The sequence below is a fragment of the Labrus bergylta genome, chromosome 12, assembly GCF_963930695.1.
Source record: "Labrus bergylta chromosome 12, fLabBer1.1, whole genome shotgun sequence".
Lineage (NCBI taxonomy): Eukaryota > Metazoa > Chordata > Actinopteri > Labriformes > Labridae > Labrus > Labrus bergylta.
In genome coordinates, this window is record NC_089206.1 from 13,173,020 (window position 1) to 13,188,432 (window position 15,413).

At 40.0% G+C, this 15,413-nt stretch overlaps 1 protein-coding gene across 1 annotated transcript in view; it reads left to right on the forward strand.

Moving 5' to 3' along the window:
• The window catches only part of fgd (faciogenital dysplasia), a 54,817-nt gene that overhangs the window by 29,460 nt on the left and 9,944 nt on the right, over positions 1-15,413 (forward strand). Inside the window, exons 2-8 of the mRNA XM_020629513.3 lie at positions 5,208-5,378; positions 7,768-7,969; positions 8,057-8,678; positions 11,414-11,503; positions 12,952-13,088; positions 14,391-14,547; positions 14,653-14,791. Coding sequence (XP_020485169.2) covers positions 5,208-5,378; positions 7,768-7,969; positions 8,057-8,678; positions 11,414-11,503; positions 12,952-13,088; positions 14,391-14,547; positions 14,653-14,791 — 1,518 coding nt within the window. The remainder of the gene's footprint in view (positions 1-5,207; positions 5,379-7,767; positions 7,970-8,056; positions 8,679-11,413; positions 11,504-12,951; positions 13,089-14,390; positions 14,548-14,652; positions 14,792-15,413) is intronic.

Sequence of the window (15,413 nt, forward strand, 5' to 3'; positions counted from 1 at the left end):
CTTATAATCTGGGGCCAGATGCTACTGTACTGGATTGTATTGCTGTTGATCCTTCTACATATGTGTTTGTACAAGATTACAAAGTGAGTGTTTATAAAGCCGGTGGGAGTTAGAGCCTCGGCCCCCTATGAGGGAAATCTGATTGGCAGAGATCGAGGATCTTTTCTACTGTAGATTCTGGAGAAGCTGCTGTTGAACTGATAACAGACTTCCTTTTATGACTGCCCTTCATCACCATGATGTTGGATAGATTCTCTTAAAGTGGAGCTCCCCTGTAACCCAAATTCTGTTTATTCTCATTTATCAGATTTTCAAACACACACCCCTGTTGGTCAGAATTGGAGTCCTTGTAAGGTAAAATTATCGGTGGGACAAAAGTACCATACATTTACAGAAACTTTTCAAACAATTTTTTAACCAATCAGATTTGTTCAATGAAAAATGGTGCAGTTTGGACCTCAGAGGGTACAAAAAGTGACAGAACAAAGACCTAAAAAATAGACAAACATATTTTAAGAGCGCTGACAAGACTTTTTGGCACAATATTTTTTCCAGGAGCACATTCACGATCCATTGGAAATGGCTCCGCGACCCATTTTTTCTGTTTCGACCCACCAGTTGAGAAACACTGCTTTAGATGAAACACTGCCCACTTTTGACGCGGTATTTCAGGGTTAAAGGTCACCGTATCCAGTTCAGTATGGTTCTGTGTGGAGATACTGTGAAGGACGCAGACAGAAATAGAGGAGCAGAGCAGGCATAACATGGCAGAGACATTGTTAAATCGGGTGGTGATGTAGGAATAATGAGATGCCATCCTCAGAAAGAGTGTCACTGGGATTCAGCGAGGTCTTGGTGGTTGAAGTGTTGGATGCAGGGTTGTCATCTCAGCATCACCGGAGGTCGGATAAGGGGTAGGAGACCTGATTGACTGGCTGTCTGAGTGTGGAGACCCTGCTGTATCAAAGTGATCTGTCTCCCAGACAGCACTGGGGCATGAGGAGTGTACCCAAGGGATGATGGGTAATAAATGACTGTGAGGAGGTCGCCTGAGGGCCGACAGTGACTGACAGCCACCTGGCTGTGTGCCTTTTTTTTGTTTAGTTGTGGGTTTAAATCTGTGTGTAGCTTAGGTGTTTTGGTAATATGAAATGTGGAGAACCTGTTCAAAAAGGAGAATTTTCCTTTTTTTAATTTTTTTAATTTCATAATTGCTTTAATTGAGATATTTCTCAAATTTGTTCAGCAATCAATTTTCCAAAATGGCCTGGTATAAGCTCATTTTTAAGAAGAATCTACCGTGTCAGGTAGTGTCATTTAAATTCTCTGTTCTCTTGCTGAGAAAAGCTCACTTCTCTTTCTCCCTCAGCATCCTCCCACTCTGAGCCATTGCCAGGAATCTTATGTTCGATTAGTTGCACTTTGTTGCTATAAGTCTGGCTAGTCATCAAAGTGACTAACTGTTTAAATTCTGGAATTTTTGCTTTGCCTTAAACAAATGAATTGACGTATACTAAAAGCTAGCATTGATTCTTTTTGTGTACAGGGAAGATGATCAGGTTAACCTGATTATAATCTGTGTTTAGAAAATGGAAATTGTATTAAGTAAAGATTCTTGAGAAGTTGATTGTTTTTGTATTATCTGAAATCTTTTGTTTATTAAATTAAAAAAGCAAGGCTAAGAAGGCACCGATTGTACCCATGTGAAGCACACTGACAATGAAAATGCTAACATGGTTGCTATGGTTGCCAACATGTCCATAGATGCTATGGTTTAACATGTATGGTCTGATATAAATTGAGCTAGCTTCCTTAGCTTAGCATATTACTTTGCTAGCATTTCCCTGCACAAGCGGGCTGATGCTTGTGGAAGTTTTGTGACAAATTACAATGTTTATAGTAAGGTTTCTCGAAATTTCATGACATTTGAAGTTCTTCCTGGGGTGTGAGGGGGCTCTTTAAATGTTCAGTTCAACAAATGTCCTAATCCTTAAAGTAGGGTGTAGAAAAAACAACTGTTTTGGTATTTGTGCTGAAACTCAGGTGTGGCATCAGCATCTCAAAAATGTGAATGACACCTGGCCCAACAGGGAAGAAATTATGTTGGTAATGTTGTCGTCCCATAAAAAAAGTTGTTTTCATGGAAGATATTTCTGTTACGAGGTGGAAACAGTGAAAAGAGGCTCAAACGTTGCTGATAAATGTGATGTAAGAGTGACAACTGTGACAGCATCACAGCTACATAGATGTTTGTTCATGCCATGTGCTTTTCACTCTGACAGAGTGAGAGAGAGCGTTCATGGCAAATACCTGAACATATAGAGATTCTATTGTGAGTTAGGCACGCAGAATCTCTTCACTATGTTCAGAAATTCACTGTAATGCCGTCTTTCAGGTTACTTTCTCTGTGAGCATGTTACATCACGGCCATGGACTAACAGGAAAGGCTATTTATTACCTGGTTTAATTAAAGCAATGTATAGTGACTAATAGTGTCTCAGCTGTTTCAACAGTAAATGGTAGCTGATTATTGTAAGCCTTGTGATAATGCCCTCGAACGTGTAATTCCTGTTTAATTGTCCCATTCATTCGTTCCACAGTAACTGGAACTGAGGAGAGGAAATTAATGAGCTCAGATCAGTGCTCTCATGTGTGTGTTTTTTAACAAAAGCCTTTTTTTTTTTTAAATTACACAAAGACAATATTTTCTGCTCATCTCCCCGATCCCTCAGAGTCCAAATCAATTACAGGCTTGTTACCAACGCTTTGAAGCAAGCGTGTACATTTTTTATTATTTTTTTTAAATGGAGGAACAGAGTAAAATGAGTCATGTGTTATCTGCAGAGTTATATCCTGTGGGGTTGTAAAAGTCACACTAGGATTACCTGGCCCTACAGTGACACACACATGCTGTCACTTTGGCCCCAGGAGGAGGTGCTTGGATCAGGTTTGGCAGGTGAAAAAGACAGGTGCAGCTCCTCAAACACACCTGGGAAAGGAGCGATGAATGCGTGTTAGTGTGGATATAATGCAGGGCTGAGCTTTGAAGGATCTTTTTTTTTTTTTAAAGTGTGTGTTTTATTACAACAAAGACTCGGTTTCTACACATGCGCATTTTGGCAAACTGGGAGGGCAGGATTTGTTTTGATTTGAACTGGGTTGTGTGTGAGGTTTTTTTCTGTTCAGTTGCTCTTTGGACTTTGGATATGTGAAACTGAACAGTTGGAGGCAAGGTAAAGCTCTTTAACCCACTCGTTTCTTTGAATAAAATGTTCAACTGACATGTTTAATTTATGTTTTTTATTTTAATGCCTACTTTTGATTAGAAACCCTGTACAGACCGCTGTGCTGTTTTATGCTTGGTCAGTGAGATTTTAATTAAGAAAAACTGGAAGTGTCAGCTCCGCTCTCTGCTGTGTCGACAAGTCTCTGTTTGGTGTGAGGCCGTTTCATATGAGGGCCTCTTTTTGCTCTCAGGTAACCATGACTGCACGGAGTTTCCATAGGTACCACCAGCCCCTATATTGTCTCCCTCTTCCACTCCTGTTTGTTTTTCCCAGGAATGACCCAGGCCAGTCTCGGGTCAAGGAGTTCTCCACTCTGCAGTCATTTGGCTAAAAGATGTGCCAGCTCAGTTTATCATAGCTCACACTTTTCCTCAGTCATCTCCGATTTAGAGATTTTATTAGAAGAAACCCAGCGGCCATAATATCTGTTGCCAGGGACGAGAATTTAAACCCAAACTACTGCAGAATTTTTGACTCCTCTGAGGGGATGACATCATTTTAAAAAATGTCATTTTCAGAGCTGCTTTTTGCTCTTATTCTTCTGTGGTGCAGAGATGGTGGGAAAGCCTGCAGTGTGCCACATGGGGCACACAGCTGAACAGGACTCATTACTGGTTCTCCTCTCGCTGCCTGCAGCATGGCTGAAAAAACACCAAATTAGATGTTCCAGGGCTCAGTGCAATTTCAGGCTGTAATGCAGTTGAGAAAGAGTTGGGATAACTGGAGTTCAATTCATGAGCCTGACGGGAGAGATATGTGTTGTTGCATTTTGCATATTTATTCACATAATCTAGTCAGGGATGACACTGTCTTTTAAGAAAGACACGCTTCAGATAAGAAGTATAACTACAGAAACACTGGCTGCCACGGGTCTGTGGTTCTGCAGCACATACAGCAGACAAAAACAGCCACACTCAAACACAGAGTATTGTTATTGTTGCAAAAGATTGATTTTCTTTTCCATTCCCTGGACTTTAAAGTTGTACTGAAAGACATTCAGTTACTGCTTTCTGCATTTTGTTCCTCTCTCTGTGTTTATGATAGTTGGCTGTGTAAAACGTTGAAGTTATCGTTTTCACTTTTGGTTACTCCCATAAAAAAAAACTTGGTATTCATCGGTGATAACTTTACACATAAAACTGGTTGGCAATGAAGAAGAATGTCTGTCAGCTGATTTTGAACTGCTTGTGCTGTTTCATACTTTAGATCATTTTTGATGCATGTAATCAGCAGCACCTCATTTTCTGACCGCTTTCTCATCACTTCCTCTGGTCGAGCTCGGCTCATCACATTTAGGTGCATGGGAGACATAAGCCGCTATTGAAAACCATCTCTGAATATAGATCTGGTAATACATTGCAATTTCCTACCACACATAAATCACCTGTTAAGCTTGTTCTTTATACAGCTTATTTACTTCCTCTTTACTACCTCTAATGTTTTGGAGAAGAAATTCCCTGTATTAACATAAAAATGGGCACTGTACATATAATTAATCACAGTTTGAGTTACTAAATATTACATTACTATATGCTAAATTACTGAGATATAGATTTATCTATCTATGGCCAGTGTCCAGAGAAGATGAGCTGTAGATGATCAGATATAAATGTAGATGATCAGATATAAATGTGTCACAGACCAATACACAGCCTCTGTAGCTCTCTGCCTGCTGCCTCAGGCCTTGAATTTCACTTTATTCTGCAGAGGGGTTTTGTCCTCCTCTCTGGTCGTCCTGCTCTCCGGCTGAGGGTGACATCCTGAAACACACACTGAGCTCAAGGTCATTCACCTACATTACTGCACACCGCTGCATCCCTGTTGCAGGATTACTCTGTATTTATGGAGGTGTCTTTTAGATGAATATTATTAAAAGATCAACACTAAATATAGCCTTTTCTTCGTGTCTCTGTCTTGCAGATCTCCCTGCCTCCACTCTGCAGTACCAGTGTGGATCAGTGGACTATTTGTGTTCCCCACGGCTGGTGAAAAAAATCCCGACCCCTAGACAATGTCACGACAGGCCCGCCATCAAACCCCGACCCCAGCCCTCCACCTCACCCAGACCGCCGACTGCACAGAAACCACAAGGTAAAAAAATCGGGTGTGGCCCCTTTAAGGCTGTTATAGACTTTGAGCCTGTCATTATAATTGAAAGGTGCAGCAGGATCAAATCCCTGCCATTTAACTACCGTTTCTTCTTCACTGACAAGCCGTCCTCTATGACTTGCTGTGTGTCAGCTGTGCGGCCTCACTCTGTCACTCACAGCTGAGTGGGTCACTTGTGCAGGAGCTGCTGCTGTAAAGAGGGCCAGTGGGTTCCCCTGAGTTCAAGTCTGGGCATCATTTGAAGAGTGCGACATATAAATAACGTGTTCTGTTTGGAGAAAAACTGAGAAACATTGTAGGACATTACCACAAAGACTTGGCCCAAAAATGAGAGTGGCTCACAACTGTTCAAGTTTTAGAGCATGAATGATAAGCTTATGATTTTGGTGCAGTATTCAGAAACATTATTATTTGATAAAGATCTGCATATTAACATATAGTTGAGGAGGTAACATGTTAAAGTCAAAAAGAAAAAAATGCTCCTAGCCAGATTTGATTGATGGACAGTTGAAAACCCAAAGACATTCAGTTTAAAACATAGTACAAATTAAATCATCACATCGGAAAGAGAATGTTTGAACATTTTTCCTTGAGAAACCCTGAAACAGTTAACAGAATGTCAAAATGAACCCATTGTTTCATCTCTAGATAACATAATGTCTTACCAAACCATTTTCTCCTGCCTGGTATAAGATGACAATCTTTAATCTTATCTTTTCTACTTGTTTATTCAGACTTTTGTCCTATGAGTCATCTCTCGTCCCTCGTTTTAATGACTGTAATGTCCAGTGTTCGTATCAGATAGTTCCAGAGGTAATACAATTTTGGTCGCCCTCCTGTCTAGTAGAGAAAAAGTTCTCTTTCCAAAACTCTGATGACACAAACAGCAGAAAACCTATTCTTTTAAAAATGAAAATGAAAGTTTGCTGTCAAGCAGGAACTAGCTTTACAAAAATAAACAACTGGTAGTCATAATAAGTAACTGCCAACAAGGAAACTCCTTATACAACGTGTTTACACTATGAGCTAAGCATAAGCACGATCTTATGATGGCAGTATTTTTTAAAACGTGTTTCTCACCTGATGAAAGTCTCTTTAATACCTTTCTGTTCCTCGTGTTGCTCATCATTTATCTTATAGCATGGATTACTCAAATTTGACCAAATATTACTTGGTTAAATTAAAGTATTCCTTTTCTAAACATGTATTTCTATACATTTTAATATTGTACTTTTTTTATTGTTGGACTTTTAAGTCTGTTTTTTCAGATGGAAATGTTGTTTCCATGGAGACTTAAGAGTTAGTCGACTAATCAATACCTGTGTGAAGCACCACTTGCTTTGCTCCTCTCTATTCAACTAGGAATAGACATGTTAAGAGTTTCTTAATGGAACCACTGAAAATAAGTCTTGCTGATTATAATATATTTTAAACAAAGAAATTATTATTAAAAGATTAAGGTGATTTTCATTTTTTATTTCTGTACAGTCAAAATTGATTTTTTTTTTATTTCCCCGGGGACAAATAACGTTTTTTTTAATTGAATTGAATTATATAAATTTGCAAGTTATACATTAAATCCTGACCATTACCCTTACTGCCCGTATGCTATATAATGTATAAGAAAAATGTAATATGGTTCTAACACAACCCTGACACAGAATCTCAATTAAATAACTGAGGAAATTTAACAAAGCTAAACTTTTCTCCCCTCTCTCATTTTCAGGAGTAAATGTGACCAGTCTAAAAAAACGTGCTGACAGTAGTCCATTATTTAAAGAAATGACTGCTAAAATCTATTTCTATAAGTGAACCACACACACACAGACAGAGGAACTGCTTAAATTAACTGTGATGTATTTCATTTCCTGCTTTCAGACATTTGGGTTTCTGCAAATGAGATAAATGCAAATGTACAGGCTTAACAGTGAAAGAATTGTGACACTATAAGAGTGCACGCATGTGTGAGTTGCCGGCTGAATTTACGAGATGAGCTTGGTCATTTCTCTGTCTGTGCTTCTTTGTTTTTGTTTTTTTAATCTAACTGTAACTGTGGTGACATGCGCACACACTCATCTCAGCATCCTGTTCTGAAATAAGGAAGTGGCTGATAAGTGAGGCTCAGTGTCGGTCTCACTCTGCACCTCTACTACATGTTTTTATCTTCTTGTATTTTTATTCTCTTTGGCGTCTTGTCTTGAACTTGTATTTCGCAAGGATACTAGATCTTCAAACATGGTCTAAGCAATGGAGGTTTTCTCACTTGGATTTATACATGGCACCTGAAGGTTTTTGTATTTTTTTCAATCCGCCGCTTCATGCTTTATTTTGCTCTGCTGATTTTGCCTTGTCTGGATTTCTGCATCGGTAGTGCCCCCTAAACCTACACACCTGCTCGCCCTCGGGCAAGATAAGAAACCGAAGAGGATCCCTCCGGCGCCTTCCAGACCTCTGCCAGCTCCCCCTCCTCCACCCAAACCAAAGCCCAGCGGGACTCCTCCTGGCCTGGTCACACAGCCACAGAGAGAGGCCCAGAAGGTGGGGCTGCTCATCGAGAGGTTCGAGAATTCAAGGTAAAGCCTTTGGAGTGATTGTCGTGGTGTTAGATCTGTGTTCTCGTGTTCTAGTTGAATTTACATTGTTTTTTTTTATTTTCCCAGGGTGCCCATCATAGGGGTGCTCCCACGCTCCCAGCTGCACCTTTGTCTGAGAATGGACACTGCGTCTGACATCACGTCCTCCTGCGGCCAGGACACCAACACGGCGAGGGTCGCAGGAGACTCCTCCCCTGTGGACAAACTTGCACTTGGCACCTCGGAACGGACTGACGAGGTATCTGAACTTTCCCACGTGGCCCCTGTGCACCTTCACGGCACAGATGACGCCCCGCTGAACGACTCCGCGGAGTTTGACATCACACACGACAGCATAAGTTGCCTTGACGTTGTGGAGCGGGAGGAGGGCTCCTCCCACGAGCTCTTGGACAATCCGGACTCCTCGGAGCAAAACGGGAAGATTCCTAACCGGGACAGTGGCATCGACAGCCCGTCCTGCACTGCAGAGGGCGAGGTATTCCCCAACGAGGATGCCATCGACGAGGAGGATCATTACGACAGCGTCACAGAAACTGAGAGTGTGTCCTGCTGTGTTACCCTGAGCAACAAGAGAGACTCAACACAGGATGAGGACAGTGACTTGGACGAGGGCAGTAGTGGAGAAATACACTCTCTGACGGATACACAGACTGGCTATCTGACAGACTCACAACCGGAGGTGCACAAAGTAAGTACATTGCATGCTTCGGCCTCATCATGTCGTAAAACTGACAGTCATAATTTCAATCTTAATTGGGCTTTACTGTTTAAAGCACTCTGGCACTTTTTAATTCATTTTAAATGTTACATCAGGATTTGTCAGGAATGTGAAATTGAGCATAACCTGCAAAGTTAAAAGCTTAATCTCAGAGAGTCAGTCTGCCTTTCATGATGTGGAAAAAAGTAGCTTGTGTCTATTATTATCTCAGGCTGGGTGAACAGTTTCAAAGAGCACTTCTACTTGAAACATTAGACTCTGTTACAGTCTCAGTCACAAGTGAATGACTTTATCTACAACCACTTCTGCTGTTACATAAAAGGACAAATACCTGCTTAAAAGCTGTAACAGGAGCTTGTGCTGGCTGTTAGATAAAAGCATCCAGAGACTGATATCTTCCCTACAGCTGAGCTCACGTTTCACTTTCCTCTCGTCCTTCAATTTGACCCTTGATTGTAAACAACACTGATTACTTAAAAAAGTAGACACAATCTTTCTGATGGCCTTTATGTGCTGTCAGTGATTCCTTAGGAAAGGGAGGGAATCTGAAGACATAATCAGTCAATGTTAGACATCAGAAACTCAAGGCAGTTGAGAGTTATATAAAAATCAACCTGTGATGGAGCTTTACTGCTACTACACACATCCTAATGTCACATCAGTTCTCAAAGTGCAAACTACCGCGGCCTCCTCTGACCGCACACACCCACAGTCTTCTGGGTAAAGGTATCAGTTCTCTGCAGTGTTTCCTGATCCAGACGCTGGCGTGCAGAGGAAGGGTGTGAAATGTGTTTTGTGACTGCTTCTACGAACGTGAATATTGGTGACACAGCTGACGTGTTGATGGCTAAATGATGACATTTTTATCACTGAGGAAGTGGATTTTCAGTGATGTGCACTGCAAGAGGATAAGAGAGTGAACTTTCTGTGTTTGTGCTGACTTTATCTGTCATCCACTTTGCAAACAATGGAAAATCTTTGAGTTCCACCTTTGTGAGCATGCTAAGATTTGGTAATGCTAGCTTTTTGGTGAAGTACAATAATCTGTGTGTGTGTGTGTGTGTGTGTGTGTGTGTGTGTGTGCGCGCTTGCCTGTGATGAGAAACAGCCCTTGTGAAACCAACATTGTTGCAATAGCCTTCATGTTTAGTGATTCTGATGTGTTCTGTGTTTTTTTAACTTCACCATTATTATTTGATATTTAACTTTACATGTTTTTAAACCATAGCTCACAAAAAGCAAACAAAAAAAAACACCTCATCAGTTTTAACCCTTCTCAGCAATTTCACAAGTGACTATTGCTGCTGAACTAAACCAGTGACTAATGAACGTCTTGGTGAAAGTCAGTTTAGTCTGCGCAGATGCTGAACTTGTCGTCTTAGTCAGCAGCTTCTGTTGTTTGATTCAGCTGTCAAAACTGCTTATTCTTTATATTTATCTCTTTGTCTTTCTTCTTCAAAAAATCTATTTATTGTTCTTGTCCCAAGTATTGTCTTTGTAGCTAAAATCTGACAGCATATTTCCCTCCACCTCCGAGCTTTATTTAGCAATGAATATAAAAAACGTATCAGTGACTCACACAGTTCTGCTGGATGACTTCTACCTTCATAACAACGACCCTTAAGAAATAACTGGGTGACACATCGTAGCTGCTTTTATTTTTTGTTCATTTTCAAGGATTGGTTGACAACAACAAAAAATCTATTTTATATTTCCAGCCTTATCTAAAAACTTTTGGCAGTATAGCATTGTTCGTCCATCAGAAAATGAAGTTTTTGTAGCGCATGAATGTCAAAAAAACCCTTCACAAGTATTACCTAGAGACATGATCAAAGTGACCGTTTAATAATCAGTTTAGTTTAATCCATACCATATAAAAAGTATTAACAGTACAAGCATCAATGTTGACAGAGGGAATAAAACATTTATATAACATGTAATCTCTTTGTTTAGAATATGTAATGTATTTGTCAAGATAAGCAAATCATAATTGCAGTTGGTGCTTTTTCAAACAAATACATACTGTAGGTGTCAGTGTTAAGTGCAAATGATTCCAGGATCAATATTGTGAAGAAAAAAAACAAGCAAAACAGAAAACTGTTACAGAAATATAAGAAGAAGAAAATAACAACATGTTGTTTTGCAGTCAGAACAAACAGGTCCCCACAAATGACCTCAGAAACCACATTTATATATCATCTCTGTCATCCACTGTGGGATCTTTACTTGAAGGCACATCATGACCTTCTTAAGAGGGCAGCCTTCCAGCCAATGAGGATTAATAGTTGAGCTAACAACAAAAACAACAGCTATAGTGTTTGACCGATATGAAGTGTTGTTTTGCACAAATATGTCTATAAATAGATTCCACACAACAGCTTTAAAATAGGCCACAGCATACACAGGCTGTACAGCTGAAAGAAATATCTGTGTTAAAAGAATGTCTACGAGACAAGCTATAACATATATACATTTTTTTTTTTTTACCCTGATCACAGTTGACTAGTAAGATGAACTTTTTTGTCTGAATGATATTGTTTTTTCAAGGTGTGATTTGTGGCTATCATGAATAAAACTTGTCTGCCTTGATATCCTTGCATGCAGAAAAAAATCCCATTCCTTTGTAATATGATGGAGTGTCTGTTTACGTGTTTAATTACATTATATGCATTAGCAAATTCTTGACGTCTGTCTGTTTCCCTCAGTGCTCAGAGGCTCAGAGGCTCCTCAACATCGCCAAAGAGCTTCTCCAGACTGAAGAGGCCTATGTGAAAAGACTCAACCTCCTCGACCAGGTAACATTTTTTTAAATCTCTGTTTTTACTTTTTGAGAGTGTGACACTGTGTTTGAATGACTCAGGGTCCAATTTCAATCTGATATGTGTGCCAGTGGTCTTAGTGATTAAGATCAGGGCTGAGCTGGATTTAAAGTGTGGCTCTGTTATCTACCGGACAACGAGTTTCCTCTGTCGACAGGATTACTCAGAGAAGTGTGAGGGAGTGTGCCGGTGCATTTTAGATTCATACACAAAGAGAATACACACAGCTTTGTCTGCAGCACATATTAATGAGTGTGTGTGCGTGTGTGTGTGTGTGTGTGTGTGTGTGCGTGTGTGTGTGTGTGTGTGTGTGTGTGTGTGCGTGTGTGTGTGTGCGTGTGTGTGTGTGTGCGCGTGTGTGCGTGTGCGTGTGCGCGTGCGTGCGTGTGTGTGTGTATTGCAGTCTCATGGCCTCACAGTTAAACTACTTGTATATAAATCCTGTGGATTAAAGATCTGTGTGTTTTCTCTCAGCTGGGTTTATAATTAGAACGCTCTGTCCGGGCTCAATGATGCGACCTCTTCTCCTCATAGATCCTGCATCATACATTCAAAGCATACTGTAACCAATATACTAATCAAAGACAAGTTTCTTAGAGTTATTAATCATTTATGAAATATGAAGAAATATTCTTTGTTTAGTGAGAAGAACGGTGAAAAACCCAAAGATATTCATTAAGTATAAAATAAAGAGAATTTTCTTTCAAAATGGATTCAAAAATATTCTTGATTATCAAACTGTTCTGCATTTGCATTGCTGTACGAATAGATTAACCAGTCTCTTGATAATGCATTACACCCTGATTGAGCTCTCACTTCCTAACCTTCTCCTCTATCCTGCTTAGTCGGCTGATTATCTCTTTTATGTAAATGGTTTATTGTCGTTATTTCAGTCTGTCCCTTTGTTCACTTGTGTCTGAGATGAGAATTGACTCCTGCTGGTTCAGTCATATCCTTCTTTGTTAAGATTGTGTGCTATATGAAAGATGCAGAGCTGCCCTATTACAAAGCAGCTATGGTTTATATGCTACAAAAGCCTAAAAAACCCTCACAGCTCACTTCCTGTTTTTGTTCCACCGTTCTCGCACGATATGGGTTACCTTGGAAACAATCGTGCCAGTCTGTTGCAGTGACTGACAGAAAGCCAGAGATAAAAGAAGTGATGAATGAAGCAAGTTATTACAGAAGTTATGATGCAGTATTGATGTATTGATGTCATAATATCAGATTAAATACGATTCCCTCTTATTTACTTGTGAGTTCTGACTAAAAAAGCTGATGTAGGTGAAATGTTTGTTTCCATGGAATTTTCTTTGTTTATGTTTACTTGCCTGCGTCATGAATAAGACAAACATTTTTGGGGGGTTTTTGAAAACAGAGTCAGGATTTTATTTGTCTAAAAATATTCTGTTTTTTCTCTGCAGGTATTTTGCACTAAGCTCACAGAAGCTGGAATCCCTCAGGACGTCATTACAGGGATCTTCTCCAACATCTCCTCCATCTACTGCTTCCACGACAAGTTCCTGCTCCCTGGGCTCAAGACGCGAATTACTGGAGAATGGTGAGAAACAAACACTCTGCAGCTGAACAGTTTACCAAGGCATCAGTGTGGCGTCATTACAGAGATGGTTTGAGGTCTGTTGGTGGTGGCTGTAAGGCTGAGAAAGCAAAGTGACATTGGAGTAGATTATTTTCTCTTTTCAGAGTTTGTAAACTTGTTTTACCCACATCAAGCCATTGGTGCAGTAAATCATCTAGAGAGATGTGTTTTGGTAAATCACCTGTCATAAAATTGTTAGACATTTCTTTTGCAAATATTATAAAAACCTTCAACATGTTTTTGCTCGGGTAGAAAGACTATAAACAGGTCCACACTCAAAACAGCAAGTTCATTGCAATTAATTACTTTATCTTACTCCATGGCTTTTGTTTTACATTTGTTTGTTTTTTAGCTCCAGAACTAAAACAACTTTATGCATGACATCACAAAATGTTTTTAAAGAGCCGTCTCCATAAAACAACAAACACTGTCCACAGTCAAATAGTTATACATGACGTACATGTCATAATAATGGAGGATTTAAAAGCATCAGCTTCAGTTATAAAATGCAACACATGAGCTCATTATGTATAAGACACTGGTTTTTCTTTTATTGATTTAAGATAAAGGTTTAAGATTTACATTAATGTTGCATCCTTAAGTGCTTCATTTCAAAATAAGATCCTATCCAAAAAATGACTAAACTTAAAATTCTGCTACCTCCATCATTTGTTACTAGCGCCTTACTTGCTTTCCTTAATTTGTTATCACACACACAGCTCATACCTTCCTGCCAAATAAAGTGAAGCAGTCCCTTAAGCCCATCAACATAAAACCAAAACAAACTGTTATAATCATACTTTTGTCACATACCTGATTTTGACCTCTGCCTCAGAGAAAGTCACCATCACAATGGTGGACTGCCAGATGCTTGTTTGCACGAGGGTGCATGCGCTCGCAGCTAAAGCAGAGGAGGGTTGAGGAGTGAGCACCACGCTGGCCTTTATCACATATCACCCAACCTGATATTCTTATTAAACCAAATACAGTTGAACTGTTTGGCAGGACAGGGTGTGTGCAAAATTGAAAGTATCTATTCAAAAAAAAGGGGGAGAACTTTCTCTGAAGAGAGCAAAATGGCAGTTGCTTAAACCCCTTTTTTGTCTATGTGTGCAGTTGCCTCGCCCAAAGATTACTTTGTTTCATCAGTGAATATTTGTCCTCAACAAATAGTCCCCAAGTTATGAGTACTTTTTCCTTGGAAGGTTTTGTGAATTGGGCCGATTGTATTAATCTGTTTGTTTTGTGTGTGTGTTTGTGTAGGGACTCGACCCCTCGTATTGGAGACATCCTCCAGAAACTGGCTCCGTTTATGAAGATGTATGGAGAATATGTGAAGAACTTTGACCGAGCCATGGACTTGGTCAACACCTGGACACAGCGGTCGTCACAGTTTAAGAGTGTCGTTCAGAATATACAGGTGCATATTTAAAATGCAGGTTTTCCATCAAGTTTATGCACTCTCTAAACTTGACACTACAGAAACTGTTCTTTAATCTTTGTTTTTTTGTGTTTGCACCAACAGAAACAGGATGTTTGTGGGAACCTGACGTTGCAGCACCACATGCTTGAGCCGGTCCAAAGGATTCCTCGCTACGAGCTGTTGCTCAAAGACTACCTGAAGAAGCTGCCTGAAGATGCTCTGGACCGAAAAGATGCAGAAAGTGAGACATTAACCCAGTTCTTCATTTCTACTATTACACTCAAACACTGTATATTCACAGCAGATTCACTTCAGGTTCAAATTAAATCTGCAGTTACACTTTTCTTGCTTCCTGTCGATCTGTTTATACTTCTGCTTCCCCCGGGCCTCTCAAACTTTCACATGTCATGAGTTTGATCACGAAGGTGCTCGCAGTATTTTGCACTGTTCAGTACGGAGTTAATGGTTTTATGCACTTAGAGAGAATATCATTTATGTCATCATTTTGTTTTACGAGTCTGTTGCCATTTATGTCGAACTAAAACAGGTTTTAAAAATGCTAAGATGACAGCTCCTTAGTGTCTGAACCTGGTTTGACTAAATTTCCATTACAAAGGTGAGTGCTACCAACAATGAAACCCTGAAAGGGGGTATGATTGTACAGATTCACATTCTTTAAAGGTCTGGCTATGCAAAGACAGGCCGCATCAAATTGATAACACACAAATTCACACCCAAGTTTCATATCTTCATGACCTACAAAAACAGGAGGAGAGGGAGTGACAAGAAGCAAATCTTTAGATAAATGGTGTAACTGGAGCACTGGGTAACCTTTCAAAACTGACTTTCTGCGCTGTTGCACA